We start from the raw sequence: 17,079 nt of genomic DNA, 5'->3' as shown, positions 1-17,079 counted from the left end.
CCTACAAATAATGCGGAAGTAAATAGTATTGGCCGATTCACAAACGACATAATAATGAACTAACCAGACGTAAAGAACTGCCGTTCAGTTTAGACTGTTCACGTATTTCACTTTACATAATTGATTAGAAATTACAATAAATGTTTTAGAAATAGAATTGAAACTCCTTTATATACATTCATGTTACATTAATATGTGCTTTTATACCCATTTGTTAATGTTAAGGTTCCGAAAAATAGAGCTATATTCAAATCTGTACATGGGCGGGTCTAGTGGGCACGCAGTGGGGGCAATAGTTATTTACTGTAAATACCAGATCCTTCGCACAGACTGTGTGAAGAGTTACCACCCTTGCTTACAATGGTTTATTTTTTAAAGTATTAAATATTGAACAACTTTGATGCATTTGGTCAAAGAGCATACTAATTTTACACGGGTCCATGCGTTCGAAAGGTGCGATTCTAAATAAATAACTATCATGTCAGTGAAAAAACATATCCATATACTAAATAAAAATATGTATTACCAAAAATGTCTTTTACGACACTCCAGAGAAACATTTTGCTTGGCATCTAGAATGGTTTACGTAGCACCCGTCACCTAATAGCTACGTCAGGCCTCGGTGTGTTTCATACATGTGTGAAACTATCCGATAAGTGGTGCATGGCAATGCATTTTGTAATTTTCTAAGACCACTCGATTCCACCGATCAATTGACGGGCTCACACAGCTACAAGCTACATGATTCAAGGGCTGGTCTCACTCCTCAGGGATAGTACATTAGTGGCTGACAATGAGAGAGATAGCTACAAACTACATGATTCAAGAGCTGGTCTCACTCCTCGGGGATAGTACATTAGGGGCTCACAATGGGAGAGATAGCCGATGTAAGTGGCTTACGTAAAGATCCACTGTAAGTTCGAAATCGGATAAAAGTACACGCGTATATATAAACTGTCATGCGGAAAACGTTTGGTCGGTTACTAGGTCATTTCGGGTCTAGCATGTGGTGAATATTTATTTAATAAAATCCCTGTCGCGTGAATACCTGCATGGATCTTAACAACAACACTTGACGTGATGACAGATCTTATCACCTACCCCACCCCACCCCCAATGCACACATACGTATAAAATGGGTCCAATTTGCAGCATTCCTAAACGTCTGGCTGTATGGTGATATATAAATTAAAGAAGTAGATAATAGAACATCTAGACTTTACCGTACCTATTGTATCATTGTTATCGTGAGATAAAAGATAAATCTGGTATTTGTTTACGACAGGTATCGAATGCTAATTATTAGCTTCAAGGGCGATTTTAATGGTCACCTAGACGTCTAAAGGAAAATTCTAGTTGAACGTTACAGTCGTATATGTAAACATGTTCATCCATTGCTTTGCTTTTCCTCTGTTTGTGCTGTTTTATTTTCTTCTTAACAATGTCGATGAACTTAACTCAGGGTGCATTTCACATTTCCGTGCACTTTGTTTGTGTTTCCCACTATGTTGACCCCTTTTATTCCAAAGGCAATGAAATCCATTATTCTTTACTTGTGAAAGTTTTATGTGCAGTTAATCTAAAACCACATAACTAAATCTAATACGTAAACATTACTTTACAGCTTTGTTTGCATAACTGTGAATTTTTTTAATTCTGAAACCATCTTTACCCTTTAGCAACATTTGTAAATTCTTTTATTTATTTAAAAATACAAGAAAAGTTTAATTTACGCGAATGACGACTGGTATAACTTAACGCCTCTTCACACAGCTCTATTTTTATTCCAGTTAATGTTATTCTAAGCATCGAAACAGACAGATCACCAAATTCCATGTTAAAACGATTAAACAACACATATCGTCACTGCATGCATTTATACATCTTGTAATGTGCTATGTGCACCGAGAAAATTTTATAAATTATCAATTGAAATCATTTGGCTTCAATGATGCCCCAAGTACATTTCAAACCCCGATGTACGCAAATGTGTTTTCTTTCATAACTACCAGAGTTTAAATATGTGGCTCATTTATAATAAAATAAAAACAAACTTCTATAAATGCGAAAGTTTTAAATATTTGCAATATTAATAACGTTATAGCTGCGAGTCTAATTCTTTGAAATGGTGAGACCGAATAATTATCAATACTCGTGAAATGTTACAAAGTTTTACCAACTTGATGTCCATATGAATTACCCATATGGAGGTTGCCGCTGATAATCGAAGTGTTACCAGCCAGGTTGACTCACTAAATTATATATTTATTATTGTTTTAAAACTAATGGTCGCGTTTCCTTATCCAAAATTGTGGATGCTATTGAGCTATTACAATTCTCCCACGATATATTAATTGGTAGTTTTTCAACTCAGAAAATCGGTTGATAATTGGTCACTTGATATACAACAAATCATCAGGGATGAAAAGGGGTAATTATATCATGATAGATTTTATGGCACACAAAAAATAAAATTATACACAGAGTGGCAATTTACAATTAATAAAACAGTAAAGAAAATCCTTACGGCAAGCCCACGGATCCATTCACTTGATCTGATATGTACGTTTGTTGTTTGTGGTATATTGTGTCCTGACGATATTTTGTCTTGTGCAATTATTTGTGTGTGGTGCCCCCTCACCCCCCCCCCCCCCCCAACCATCTTGTACTTACTAATAATGTAATTTTTCATGTCGGTGGTATTCGATTTGTTTCTAGCAAACACTGCATAACACAAGATTGTCAACTTCTTTTTTGTGCACGTGCAGAAATTTCATGTTAACAACACTTGGGATTGGTCAACCATTGCGGATTACATTAATGAATTATGCAGTAAATAATATTGAATTTTTTGTTAAGTGTTGTCATTTAAATATATACATGTACGTATACTTTCATTTTGCCAGCAGATAAACGACACAAACCTGTTGTTGTACTTACACTTGAATTACTGAACTTAAACAGGCGTTATGCCTTAAATATTACAGAAACTATTTTAGTTATTAACATGACAAAACCATAATCAACTCTCAATGCCATCGGATGCGTCCGATTTTAAGTAGATTAGAGCGATTCAGCCATTTAATAACTCTATGACAGACCTTATAATCTAACGCACACGCGTTAAACCATTCGGCCACCCAATGCCCCTGGCATGTACTAAGATTGTGAATGTAGTCAAGACTATTTCAATTGTCCCCTTATTATGTAGGAGATACGTCGTCGTTAGGCATCAGACGGATGTAAATTAAATTAAAGTCAATCCTATTTTATGTAATATAATAGAAATAATGATTATTCGCTTAAAATGACATTCATATTTATCACAACAGGCGCGGTTACTTAATATATAACACGTGTGTAAGTGTAAAGAAATATGAAAAAACTCCCTAAAATCCAAATATTTAGACACACGATTTTATTGATATACATGTGTCATTCTAACGATGAGTAAATATTCTTTCATCTGTTATTTTCATTGATGATGTGATATGGTTAATATTATTTGTCAGAGAGAGAGAATGGGTGGGGGTTACAATGTTATCGCATATTTAATCAATTTGTCACGAATAGTATACGAGAGATAGTCAACATCAACTGTATAGATGTTATATTTTACAGGGTTTAACATCCACTTAAAGGAGATAAACTTCTAAACAAATATTTTCCATAATATTTGAAATATCCTATATTTAGGACAATGTGAACATTTTATAATCAGTACACGGGTCGTGTACTCCATGGTTTCGGCTGTCATTTGTAATTAATATAGAAAAACATATCACAGAAGACAATGTGGAAGTAATTAGTAATGCCAGATTTACAAACGACAAGATAATGATATAAAAAAAAGTGTACACTGAAAAAAAACTTGTGTTGGATCTCAACACAAGTACTTGTGTGAAAATTATTCTACACAAAACTTGTGTTGTTTTGCATTGCATTAACACAAACTTGTGTTCTTTTTAATGCATTAACACAAATCTTGTGGGGTTTTTCATATAATTAACACAAGTAATGTGTACCGTCAACAAATATATTTTTTTAAAATTTGAACTCCATACAAAGTCTTAATCCGGGCGTCCACAAGTATAAGAAAAGTATTTTTTACTCAGACATGATGGCCAGACAGACTTGAATGCTAATTGGTGTTAAGATGTCTGTAGTTAAAATAAAGTTGTTGATTTTTTATGGGCCCAATAAACTGGTAGATCAAAGGCCTATTGTGCGCTCATGCCCGGTGTGATTTTAACAATTGACTCCAAATGCATTGACAAGAAAATAAGTAAAACTATTATTTAATGTGATTGGTTGATAAAATCAACGTACTATAGGCTACATTTTGTCTGCGATATCATCTCGGTGGAAGCGGACATTAAATGAATTGATTTCACACAATTCATTTACCATTTAACAGCGTGCTGAAATGATTTTTGAGAAGTGATATGTTTGACAAATGTAAGCTAATGGTCACAGAGAATAAAAGACCGCAGGTTTGTGAATATTTATATAAAAAAAAATAATACCATTTATTTTATGATCAGTAGTGGAATACCGCGTTTTATCAGTGAAATAAAAGTGTTATTCCACTGGCTAGTTGTTTTTACCTAAAATGATTGTAAAATCATAAAATAAATAGAACATTACGCATTCGTGAAAATATAAGTTTTCTTGCTTCTCGATGAAATAAAATATGTTATTCACTCTAAAACGACAAATATCCTCTATGTATGTAATTTAGCATCGATATTGTTTTTGTGTATAATATTAGTATTTCGTTTCCTTAAAAAAACCTCGAACAATTTAACCCGGAAGTTCATGTTTAAAATGGCGGGCGGGGACAGGGAAAAAATTTCGGCATGTTATTATCAAATCTGTTCAATTTTTCTGAAATCGTGCTTAATTAACATTAGTTGTTCGGCGCTACGATGTTATTCAAATACGTAAATTACAGAATCACATTATGATTAAACCAGAAACGGCTCGACTTGAACCAGCAGGTAAGAATCTGTTTTGAAATTATATCTTGGGAGGTTGGATTGGATTGGGGGCCATTTTGATTCTTGTTTCATGATTTTTTTATATTATAAAGATTTTGCCAAAAGTAGACATAAACGCGGGCACAGACTAGAAAAAATCTTTTTACACTTTTGTGTTAGTTGAATTGTAATCTAATTTATGTTTAAAAAAACAACCTTAAATCAAATAAGCAGATATTTTCCCCAAACCCTCCGTTCAACCTCTGACTCTGTGGAATATTACATGTATTAGGCCCCTATTTTCCTGATTCAGTCACAGTTAATAAATAATAAATAATGGAACTAGAATCAGTCTGTGGAAGTTTCTCTATAGTTTCATTATTTTTTCCAGTCAGTGATGATATGACTCATTCCACCTTACAGTTACAGCAATTACCGTATTGAGAATTTACCGTTCAAGGACTCCATTTTGGCATTGAATTGGAATTTGAAGAAAAACTGGTAACAATTTCATTTAATTTTTATATTTTCTATTTTTTTTTTTACCAATGTCCTACAATGATTAGTGTATGTGAACATACAATCCCAAGTAAAGTATTTATATGACACTTACATGCAACAGAGAGAGAAAAATGACATAAACAAGGCCTTACGTGTACTTGTATTTGAAGAATCAAGTAGTCCAAGCTATGCCTATATGCATACCGGTAATCAACTACGACGACGATTAGCTTTCTTCCGTTTCCACCCTTTCCCTGCACACTGTTCCATTCTACTTAGCCTACAGACGCTAGGTCAGGTAAGGTTAAATTTGATATGAATAATTCGTTTGCTGGTATGGGTATTTAGCAAACGGAGGAAACCGAATGGCCCAGAGAAAAACTCAAGAGATTGGACAGGCGACTCTACTCCTTGAAATCGAAACCATGCCACTTAGCACAATGACAGACCCTGTGATTTCATGTGAATGCATTAACTACTAGACCATTCCCCCCAGCCCCACCCCATATTGAATAAAAGTATGGCTTATTTCAAATATGATATTTACATATAAAGAAAGTAGAGAGACTTCAATCTTACTAGAAAAATACTAGATTACCTGAAATGAAATGGGGTTTAAAGACAACGTCCTACTGTTCAGCTCCTACTGGTCTAATGCAGTGTGCTAAGAGAAAATGTTTGTCCGGGCAGCGACACTATGGCCTACTCTCATAGCGAATTCAAACTGCCAAGAGAACTTTTATGTGTACGCCAATGTGTACATTGAATCTCAGGGGAAACCACTCTGAAAAATCAAGATGAGCTTTCTCGGTCAACCCCAAGAGGTAACCTGTGGCCTCCATGCTAGTATTCCAGCACCTAACTCACTCAGTCACCATGGCTGTCTTCTAATTACTGCAACATTGAAACCATGTGACAAACAAGGATTATAAAAATAGATTTTTACGGCTTAGGTAGTTCCTTGGGATTAAAATTTTTGATACATATAGATACATTAGTTTCAATTTCAAATCACACAGTTTGTATTTATGGTATGGTAGCTTTAATGGTAAATTACATATCATGTATTTATTTTTTCAGTTTCAATATTGGATGTATATGCAAATCACCCAGGAAAAGATCATGTAACAAAAGAAATTATAAAAGTAAAAAAATGGAAGAAGAAATGGCTGGAAAAAATGATGATAGAGCAGCTTTTTCTTGGTGGGTAACTATTCAATTCTTATAGAAAAGATTGCTGTTATGCTATTTTGAAATCTAAAATTCAGTTTAGTATAGTAAAACTGTACACGTACATGTATGAGCACAGACAGAATCTTAGTTAGATATGACTGTCTCATCTGTGGCAAAGCAAACAAACACATGAAACAAAACAAATGTAGTTAAATTAACATTTTTTGACTTAATCAAAACTGTCTAGTCAATTTAAGCCAACTAATGTAATACATTGCATATTTTTTTTCAGTTAGCCACCTCGGAAGATCAAGACAGCTGGAAAGGGCTATTGATATTGTGGAAGTGTTTTCTTACAGAGGTTGCTTATCAGACAAAGGCTATGTAAGTACCATGCATATTTGCTTTTTGAATCAGGAACTGGTTCTATACACTTGGTGGGGGGGGGTTTGGATGGCCGAATGGTTAGCATGTGCGTGCTGTATCATACGGCCTGTCATCCTCGGTTGTACGTGACAAGGAGTAGGGTTGCCTGTTCAACCTCGTGGGTTTTCTCCGGGTCCTCCGGTTTCCTCCCACTGCTAAAGACCTCTACGCGCAAGCGAATTAATGAAATAAAATTAAACCATATGTTAGCCCCGAAATGACCTAGTTTGTGTCGAGTGGACGTTGAACCCCATTTCTCTCTCTCTCTATACACTTGGTAATCTAGTTCTTCTTTTTGGGGCATAGTCTAGCGCTATGCCATTTCAAATACGATCAACATGAGACTCAGCAGGCTTGTTTGGTTGATATACAGTTTTGATATATGACTTCAAAACTATAAGATGGATGCAATGTTACACCCTTTCATAATCATTATTATAAAGCGTTCAAATGCATGAATTTGTAAAATATAATTAATATCATATTGTAATACTGTTTGCAATACTGTATTCACCACTGCCTTAGTGGAGATAATTGGTAAATTAAATGATTATTTTTTCATTATTGTCTTTTTTTCAAGACTTTTGTTCTGGCTTCTGACCCATTGAGGCATAATAATCTACCTGGGTCTGTAACTTGAAAAGACACAATAAGTATTATGCAAAGTTGAAACAAAATAGAGACTCAACGTGTGGAAAAATAAGTTATTTATTTAAACATTGTGAACCGTAGAAAGTATATTTATTGCCAACTCAACCACATACTATCATCCAGGGTTTATGGACCTACTTATAGTCCAACCTTCGACGATGGGTTGTATGTTCAATCTAGTTGGAGGTGTACGATTGAACATACAATAATTCAATAACTCACTTCTCTTAGTATAATCTTATATTCTGTAACAATATCTAACAAAGATAATATATACATATAATACTGACCCACAGGATAGGTAACTTAATAAGGAACAGCATCTAAGAAATAACTAGTCACTATATCAGAGACCTGCCCTTCAGTATGTCCTGCTGCCTGCCTGTGGTTAACTCGCCTTTTTCTAATATATACAATTTTTAGGACTTTTATACCTTAGCTTTGTTTTTAGTTACAATATAATCCTTAATACCTTACTGGAATAACTTTACAATAGATAATAATTTATGAAACAATGTCTCTCTAATATAATTACAGAGTTTATTTTTATTAGGATTCTGGCTAATCTATAATGGCTCTGGCCTCAAATTAACTATGCTCTAATTCTACCTGGTCATAATACTTGAATATTAAGCCATCAAATTATTTTATAATTTTGAAAATGAAATGAAATGGGGTTTAACATCCTACTGTTTTGCTCATAAACTGGGCTAATGAATACGGGCATACACCATACAGTGTGCTATGAGGGAAATTTTGCCCGGGCAGTGGCGCTACAGCCTACTCTTATATCGAATTCCAACTGCCAAGGGATCTTTTACATGCACGCCAATGTGTACACATGACCTCGTTTTTTTTTTCCCATCCAAACAACTAGACAGCTGTCCTTGTCAGGTCCTCCGTCCTGTATCACTGACAAGGGGAAGACACGTCAGAAAATCTGGAAGAACTTTCTCAGCCAATTCAGGGATCGAACACCCGACCTCCAGGCTAGTGAGCCAGCGTCGTACCCTCTTAGCCATGTGATCTCCTTATAATTTTGAAAAAGAATATAGTGATTGTAAAAGCTAATAAGTTATCGGTTGCATTTTATTTTTGTTTTTAATGTTAAATATCCCTCTCAAACACAATTATATTTTAATTCTCTCCAGAAATTTGTGTAAAATATAGACTGTAAATTAAAACTTTCATCTTTTAACTGTTGAGTCAATTTAAGTCATCTAATACATAGTATGTTTTTTTCCAGTTAACTACATCAGAAAGATAAAAACAGTTGGAAATGGCTATTCATATTGTGGAAACTTTTCTCACAGAGCTTGATAATCAGGCAAAATGTAAGTACCATACATATTTGTATTTTTAATCAGGAAGTAGTTTTATACACTTGCTTGGTAATCTAGTTATTCTTCTTGGGGCAATGCCTAGGACTCAGCTATTTCAAGTACTTGGCATTCTTGATTTTTGCCAATCACATCCATTGATTTCCTTCAAGTTATGATAGGGCCTATGTGTATTTTTACAGTAAATAGCAGTAAAATAATGATGGACAATATTTTACTTTTCAAATAGATTTCAATAGATTTTAAAGGGTAATATCCAATTTGTTGTCAATGGAAATAAAATAAGAATGGGTCCAAAAATAATTAGACATTGCCAAGTAAATAGGTGCTGCCAATGATGTAGTAGGGAATCTGGATTTGCAGACAATACATGTATGAACCGGGTGAATAGTTGACCTATTATGAGACTTCAGTTCCAAATCTCAAGACTTTTTTCTGACTTGGCCTGACAAGGACAGCTGTCTAGTCCTTCCGATGAGACGAATATTGGAATGCACGTAAAAGATCCCCTGGCAGTTGGAATTCGATATAAGAATAGATGATAGTGCCGCTGCCCGGGCAAAAATTCCCTCATAGCACACTGTGTAGCATATGCCCGTCATTATTAGCCCAGTATAGGAGCAGAACAGTAGGACGTTAAACCCCATTTCATTTCATTTTTCTGACTTTTAACCCATTTGATTTGAGCATAATAATCTGCCTGGGTCTTTAAGTGGACAAGACACAATAAGCGATACGCAAAGTTGAAACCAAATAGAGACTCAGTCTCGATGTGGCAAAATAAATTGTTTATTTAAACATTGTATTCTTATTGCCTACTTTTTATTTTTTAGGCTGGAACACCCTTGAAAGAGTATTTGATGTATGATAACAACAAGAGAACCCAAGCATCAATTTATTTTATACTTCTGGGAAAGAATGCATTTGACCCAATTTTTAAATATTTATTTTTTGTTATTAATGTTAAATTTTCTTCCAAAACACAATTAGATTTTAATTCTCTTCAAATATGTATGTGTAATATAGCAAGTAAACTGACATATAAATCACTTAGAATTTGGTCAGAAATCATAAAGTATTTAATAGGCATTACTAGAAACCAAATGTAGATCAAATACACCGAGAATTACAAAAAACCTTGACCTACATTAAGGTGACTTTCCCTTGCTTATGAAATGAAATACGTTTTAATATCCTGCTTTTCTGTGTTCTTAGAGTGATTCTACCCTACCCTTATATCAAATATTTCAACTGTCAAGGGTTCTTTAAAGGGTACCCAGGGGGGCCGAATGGTTAACACGCACACATTTGATCAGAAGTTCTGTCATTGATTCAAATAATTAAATTTTCAAGGGTTCTATAAAGTGTACGCAGTTGGGTTGGTTTCGATTCTGGGGGGTGGGGGTGGATGGCCGAATGGTTAGCACGTGCATGCTGTATCATACGGCCTCCTGTCATTGAGTCAACTGGCATGGTTTCGAATCCCCGGTTGTAGACAAGGAGTAGGGTCGCCTGTCCAATCTTGTGGGTTTTCTCCGGGACCTCCGGTTTCCTCCCACTGCTAAAGCCCCCTACGCGCTAGCGAATTATTGAAATAAAATTTAAACCATATGTTAGTCCCAAAATGACCTAGTTTGTGTCGAGTAGGCGTTAAACCACATTTCTCTCTGTCTCTCTCTCTTTTGATTCTGGGCTTGTACCCAATTATCCCTTGCCATATCCAACACTGAAAAGTGGGAACTATGCCGGAAAATCCAGTTGAAATTTCTCGGCCAACGCCTTATGCTCACTGAACCACTGTGGCTTATGACTTGTGATTGTATATAAATCTTTTGTACATATGATATTTTTTTATTTCAATCCTGTAATCTTGATGCTTTGCTTCTTTTATTTATAAAATATTCATTTTGTTTGGGTTTTTTTTAATGAGGAAAAGGCTCTACATCATTTTATTACTCCTGCAAAATAGAGCAATTTTCTTTTGTTAGTTTTCTGTGTATGCTAGTTATTTCTAGATGCCTCACAAATCACTTGTAGTGTGATTTTGTAGCATTTTTCAGTTTTTGAAATTGTTTCAATTTAGTGCATAATTAATCTTATTAGTGCTTAGTTTGGATGTTATTAAATTTAGATATATTTGAATTATATATTTTGGGGTATGGGGTAGGGATACTGTGTACATATCTTTATATTCTCAGTTCTTGTTTTGGGGTAAAGAACAATTTAAATAGCTATTTTATATTTTGTGATGGGTAAAGTGTGTGGGGCAAAAAACAATTTAAATAGCTATTTTATATTTTGTGATGGGTAAAGTGGGGGGGGGGGAGGGGTCATTATATATAACACAATATAATTTGTATTAGAATTGAAGTCTCTGTTTTTCTGTTAACATTTCAAATATCTATTTAGTTTTGATGTATTAATTTACTTTTTCCTATGATTTTATGAATAAATAATAATCTTACAAAATTTTTTTTTGTTTCCTTCTTTTATCAAACTTTACAGGTCTAACAGAGCAAAGAGAGGGGTCCTGCATAGAAAGGTTGCTATGCTGGATATAAATTGGGGGAAATAACAACACAAGTTTTTGATGATGGTTATACACAAGTTTGTATGAAACCACACAAGTTTCAGAAATTTCAACACAAGTTTCAGAAATTTCAACACAAGTTTCAGAAATTTTAACACAAGTTTCAGAAATTTCAACACAAGTTTCAGAAATTTCAACACAAGTTTCAACACAAGTATTGTGTAGATTTCACACAAGTTTTGTGTTGTTTGATACATTTTAACACAAGTTTTGTGTTGTTTCAACATTTAACACAAGTTTTGTGTTGTTTTAACACAAGTTTGTGTTGTTAAATAGAGACACCTAACTTGTGTTGAATTTAACACAAGTTTGTGTTCTTTCAACACAAGTTTTTTTTCAGTGTAAAATGAACTAAACAGGCGTAAATAATCGTCATTCAATTTGGATTGTTCACGTATTTCACCGAACATAATTGATTAGAAATTATTATTATTATTTTTTAAATTGAATGTAAATCACTTTAGGCTATATACATACATATTACATTAATATGTGCTTTTGGACCCATTTTCGTCTATTTGAAGGTTCCAAAGAATGGAGCTTTACGTCCTTTAACACAAACTATGCCATTTCCTGACTAATATGTCATCTATTTCAATCATTCACGCACAGGGATAACGTATAGTCTTTCGGGTGGGACAAAAAAAAAACAAGGTCCCGCGTACACATTGGCGGTTGGAATTCGATATAAGAGTAGACCGTGGAGCCGCTGTCCGGGCAAAGTTTCCCTCATAGCACACTGCATGGCGTATGCCCGACATTGCCCGTCTTGATTAGCCCAGTCGGAGCAGAACAATAGGACGTTAAACCCACTTCATTTAATTTGATTTCGTATTTGAAATGTTGTCAGGTTTTATATGGGAGCAAGATCATCTCGCGCGGGAGTATTTTCCCTCATTGCCACACTGTATGGCGTATGCCCGTCTCCATTAACCCAATCGGAGCAAAATAGTAAGACGTATAACCAGATTTCATTTCATTTTTATTGTCTTGTCGCCTTTTCAGTATTAAAGTTTAGTAAATATTGAATGCTTTTTGTTAGTAAAAGTCGTTAAAAGGTTTGAAACTTGAGTCACCTGTGTTCTTTTCATCACGGACGTGTGTATGATAAATCTTAATAAAATATCCCCATGACCAATTCATTTAACAGATATTTAACGTAAACGGTGTTATGACGTTACGGTCAATCGGGGCCGTTCCTATTTGTCATAATAAAGGTCTGAGTGAACACATTTAAACGCCTATCCCGCCAGTCAATGAATTATTAATACGATGTTTACTAAAAACGTATAGCGCGACCACATGTACTTGTGGCCCTAAAATGATGGTTATTGTTTTCTATCAAATTTGTATAAATATGCATTGATCATAACCTTTTAACCCCACCAACCACTGATGTTTAGATAGCACTATAGTTTTTCATAGAGTGAAATGAAATAAAATGTGGTTTAACGCCCTACTGTTCTGCACCGACTGGGCTAACGGAGATAAGCATGCGCCATACAGTGTGCTATGAGGGAAATTTACGCGGACATCTGCACTACGGCCTACTCTTATCTCGAATTTCAAGGGTCAAGGGTTCTTTTACATGCACGGAACATCGATTTTACATCCCATCCGAGCGACTGTTCCTTGTCCCTTGCCAGGTCCTTCGTCCTGCACCACTGACAAGGGGATCCACGCCGGAAAATTCCAATGATCTTTCTCGGCCAATACAGAGATGGAACACGGAACCTCCAGGCTAGCGAGCCATCATCTTACTCACTGAGCCAACGCGGCTTCATTTTCCTAGAGTAACACGCTTCTGTGAGTGGTACAATATCATGAATGAATTATTAAAACAAAACATGCTGCTGACATTATTAGAGTCGAATTTTCAGAGTGTTAAAAGAATGAGAGATCATGTCTTAAAGTAATATGGCGGCATTCTTTTAGAATGTAGAATCTGAATTTAAGAGAAAACATGACGAAATACGAATCGTTGAAACTACAAGTTTGGAATGCCTTAACAAGTTTATAACAATATGGTGACATTCTTTTGAAAAGAACTGTTTTGATAAGTATGTAATATAACCACGGGAGACAGAAGGCTTCTAAATGACATTTACAGATTTTATCACCATTATCACCCAATTTCCTCGGGACTTTTCGGCGTGGTTTCCCCTCTTGTCAGTGCTGCAGGACGATGGGGGGGGGGGGCTGACAAGGACAGTTGTCTAGAAGTTCGAATGGGACATAAAAACCGAGGCCCCGTGTACACATTGGCGTGTACGTAAAAGAGCCCTTGACAGTTGAAATTAGATATAAAAGTAGGCTGTACACCGCTGTCCGGGTAAATTGTCCCTCATAACACACTGCATAGCGCATGCCCCCGTCTTCATTAGAAAAGTCGGTGCAGAAAAGTAGGACGTTAAACCCTATTTAATTTCACAAAATAAGAAGCAAATCCCATGTAAACAAAATAAATAAGCTCCTTGTTAACAGAGCCATCTTGGTGCTGAGGGAAATGTAAATCAATAATAAATATAACTGTCTTAAAGACCCAACATGGAGGGAAAAACCTCCAATATGGAGTTTAGGGTCATACCATTTTAAAGGTACTTGTATTTCAAAAACCCAACGTTTTATTACAAAATTTATTCAACTCGATCAATTCTTATTTTAGTTATGGTCAATTGAAGTTTTACATTGGTTTTATTGATTTCGCACCTCCTCCGCCTTAAACAAACACATTTATGAGTGTACTTATAAGTTATATTAACTACAATAGTACACATTGCTGACTTATGAAATATGTATGTGAACAAGCCGACGTGTGGCGCCTATAATCCACGGGTCATTTTTTTTTTCAAGCAATATTTGTATTCAGGATATCTGAATGTAGTATGAGATTGGGGAACAAGTCATTGTTTTTTTGTGTTTTTTTTTTTTTTTTTTAGTTTTTTTTTTAAAAAACAAGCAATATTTTTATTCAGGATATCTGAGCAATATGTTTATTCAGGATATCTGAATTGGATTGGGGAATAGGCTTAACCTGTAAAACCCCTCTAACCATGAGCCATTACAGTATAAGACCTAAAAGGAAAAAAGATTTATTTTAAATTAAAAAGCAGACGACTTACCATGATTATCTACCTCGTCTTCAAATTCGCCGATTCTCTTTGCTTTGTCCATTTCAATTGATTTATCCATCAGAATAAAGGATAATTAAAAAGATTAGCAAATATATGCTGATTGTAATATTAACTCCCGAAAAAGGAAAGTCGTAAAATTTCCGTAAGTCTTGGTCAAAATGTTTCGGAAGTTAACAACAAATTCCCTTCCTCTGGTTTGTTTATTCCAGCACTTGTTTGAAATTTATATAGAAGAATCTGCCAGGATAGAATACCGTAAATATTGTAGAAGTTTATAAATACCACGTTCTCGTGGCCAATTAATGACGTCAGGATACTCGACCAATGAAAAAAGAGAGGAGTATTTTGATGCGTGCTGTCATTCGTTGAATTGTATGAATGAAAAGGGGTCGACGTGTGTTTGTCACTGCTGATAACAAGCATGATTTCGTTAAATGAAAATCACCCATGCGTTTTAGGTAGGAAGAGATCATTTACTCGAGTACCCGGACATCGCCGTTATTTTTGGCATCTTCTGAGTATTGAACAATGACAGTTAATAGAATTTGTCACACCTCAACAATGGCAGCCATTGGCTGTAATTTACAGAAGAAAGGACGAGAACAATATATTTGTTACTAGGTATAATTATGGGAGGGAGGGGTACACTCAGGATATGAATGGTCCTAATTTCTAATTAATATCATGGCGGTCTATTTGCACCTTTTTGTGATTGCATAATTGATGGATTTTAGTGGACATACTTGCTTAGACCGATACGATTTTTTTGAACGACTTTAATACGCCCAATTATTATACTATTTTAAGTCATACACACCTACACACATTTATTTACATATTAGTTTGTTTGTTTTTTGGGGGTTTTTATTCTGAGAATCAATTCTTAACTACAATTCTTAATATAAAGTATAGTGAGGGGTGGGGGGATTTCTCGGGTTAATGAAAAGCTCTCTAGCAAAGTAATTCATGGATAAAGAAAAGAAAAGCAATCATTGGTTGATATAAAACATGTTCGATGTTAGATTTTTAAGGATAGGGTTTGACGTCTTACTTTGGGATACCTCAATCAGTGTGCTATTAATATGAAGAGAATTTTGCCTGGACAGCGACGCTTCTGCTTACTCTACATAGTATTTCAACTGTCAAGGGATCCTCGTTTGCATAACGTATACACTGGATCTCAGTCCATTAGAAGGATTAGACGGTGTTTCTACCGCCCAACCGTTCTGTATCACTCACTGACAAAGGGAAGCCACCATATATATATATATATATATATATATATATAACCGGATTCCTAGTCAAGCCGCCACACCGACAGTACGCGTAATGTGGTAATATGATTTCAAGCTTACGACCTCTAACATAAATAGTTGTAACATATTAGTATTAACACTAATTACAGCCTATTAAACAAATTATACACTTATTATAAGACCCAGAACGAATTATTTTAATAGATTAGAGCTAAAGACGATAATATTATTTTACACTAATTATAAAATAGGCGTATAATTCGGCCCAAAGCGAATAATTGACATAGATTACTGTTGTTTGTGATGTCTCTCCTATTTCCTATTTATATGATAAGTCTATTTTAAATATGTATTCCCTCGGGAATAATTAGTTCACCTGTCCGACTCCCTGAACTTATTTACATATTTTTATATCTGAATGTATCATTTTTGTAACGGGGAGCCGCTGTGGTTCAGTGGGTAAGACGTTTGCTCGCTGAATTGGAGGTCCCGTGGTCGATCCCGGTGTTGGCCCGGCAAGGGACAACGTATAATCGTTCGGATAGGACGAAAAACCGAGGTCCCGTGTACACATTGATGTGCATGTAAACGAACCGTTAGCAGTGGGATTCAATATAACATTACGCCGTAATGCCGCTGTCCGGTCAAAATTTCCCTCATGATGCACTGTATAGCGTATGTCCGATTTCATTATCCTAGTTGGAATAGAACAGACCTTCATAAAAGTACATATATCCTTATATGGTAATAGCGCAAATTGTAGAATCATTTACAAGTATTTAGCGCGGTGTCCTTGAAAATACGAGGGTCTACTGACAGTGATCACAATCTAAGAGAAAGGGCCAACTGAACCCGTTTAAAGAATAAAATCGCAAATATGACAGGAAGTGTCTTAAATGAATTGAAAAACATTTGTTACAGTATTGTTGACTTTATCTTTGTTTTATTACATCGTCTTGTTTTAGTAGATTTAATTTAGCTCCCTTTAACCCACTTTTCCCGTCCTGTTTTTATAATCAACCCTTGACG

General features: G+C 35.2%; 1 protein-coding gene and 1 long non-coding RNA gene across 4 annotated transcripts in view; one reads left to right on the top strand and one right to left on the bottom strand.

Annotated features, from left to right (window-relative positions):
* LOC126830893 (uncharacterized) overlaps positions 1 to 15,009 on the bottom strand; it is a 50,632-nt gene extending 35,623 nt beyond the window's left edge. Inside the window, exon 1 of the mRNA XM_050561376.2 lies at positions 14,783 to 15,009. Coding sequence (XP_050417333.1) covers positions 14,783 to 14,852 — 70 coding nt within the window. The 5' untranslated portion in view covers positions 14,853 to 15,009. The remainder of the gene's footprint in view (positions 1 to 14,782) is intronic.
* On the top strand, positions 4,450 to 10,082 carry LOC126830896 (uncharacterized). Of its 3 annotated transcripts, XR_007684022.2 has the most exons (7): positions 4,450 to 4,493; positions 4,955 to 5,000; positions 5,371 to 5,480; positions 6,561 to 6,683; positions 6,946 to 7,037; positions 8,977 to 9,064; positions 9,904 to 10,082. It is a non-coding gene; the product is annotated as an uncharacterized LOC126830896 (long non-coding RNA). The 3 variants fall into 3 exon arrangements; XR_007684023.2 differs by lacking the exons at positions 4,450 to 4,493; positions 4,955 to 5,000 and adding an exon at positions 5,113 to 5,154 and having other exon boundaries at positions 9,904 to 10,081; XR_007684021.2 differs by lacking the exons at positions 4,450 to 4,493; positions 4,955 to 5,000 and having other exon boundaries at positions 5,272 to 5,480; positions 9,904 to 10,080.
* Positions 15,010 to 17,079: the final 2,070 nt, after the last annotated feature.

Source organism: Patella vulgata, chromosome 8, assembly GCF_932274485.2.
Source record: "Patella vulgata chromosome 8, xgPatVulg1.2, whole genome shotgun sequence".
NCBI lineage: Eukaryota > Metazoa > Mollusca > Gastropoda > Patellidae > Patella > Patella vulgata.
Note: the sequence above shows the minus strand (reverse complement) of the source record. Positions and strands in the feature narration are given on the sequence as shown.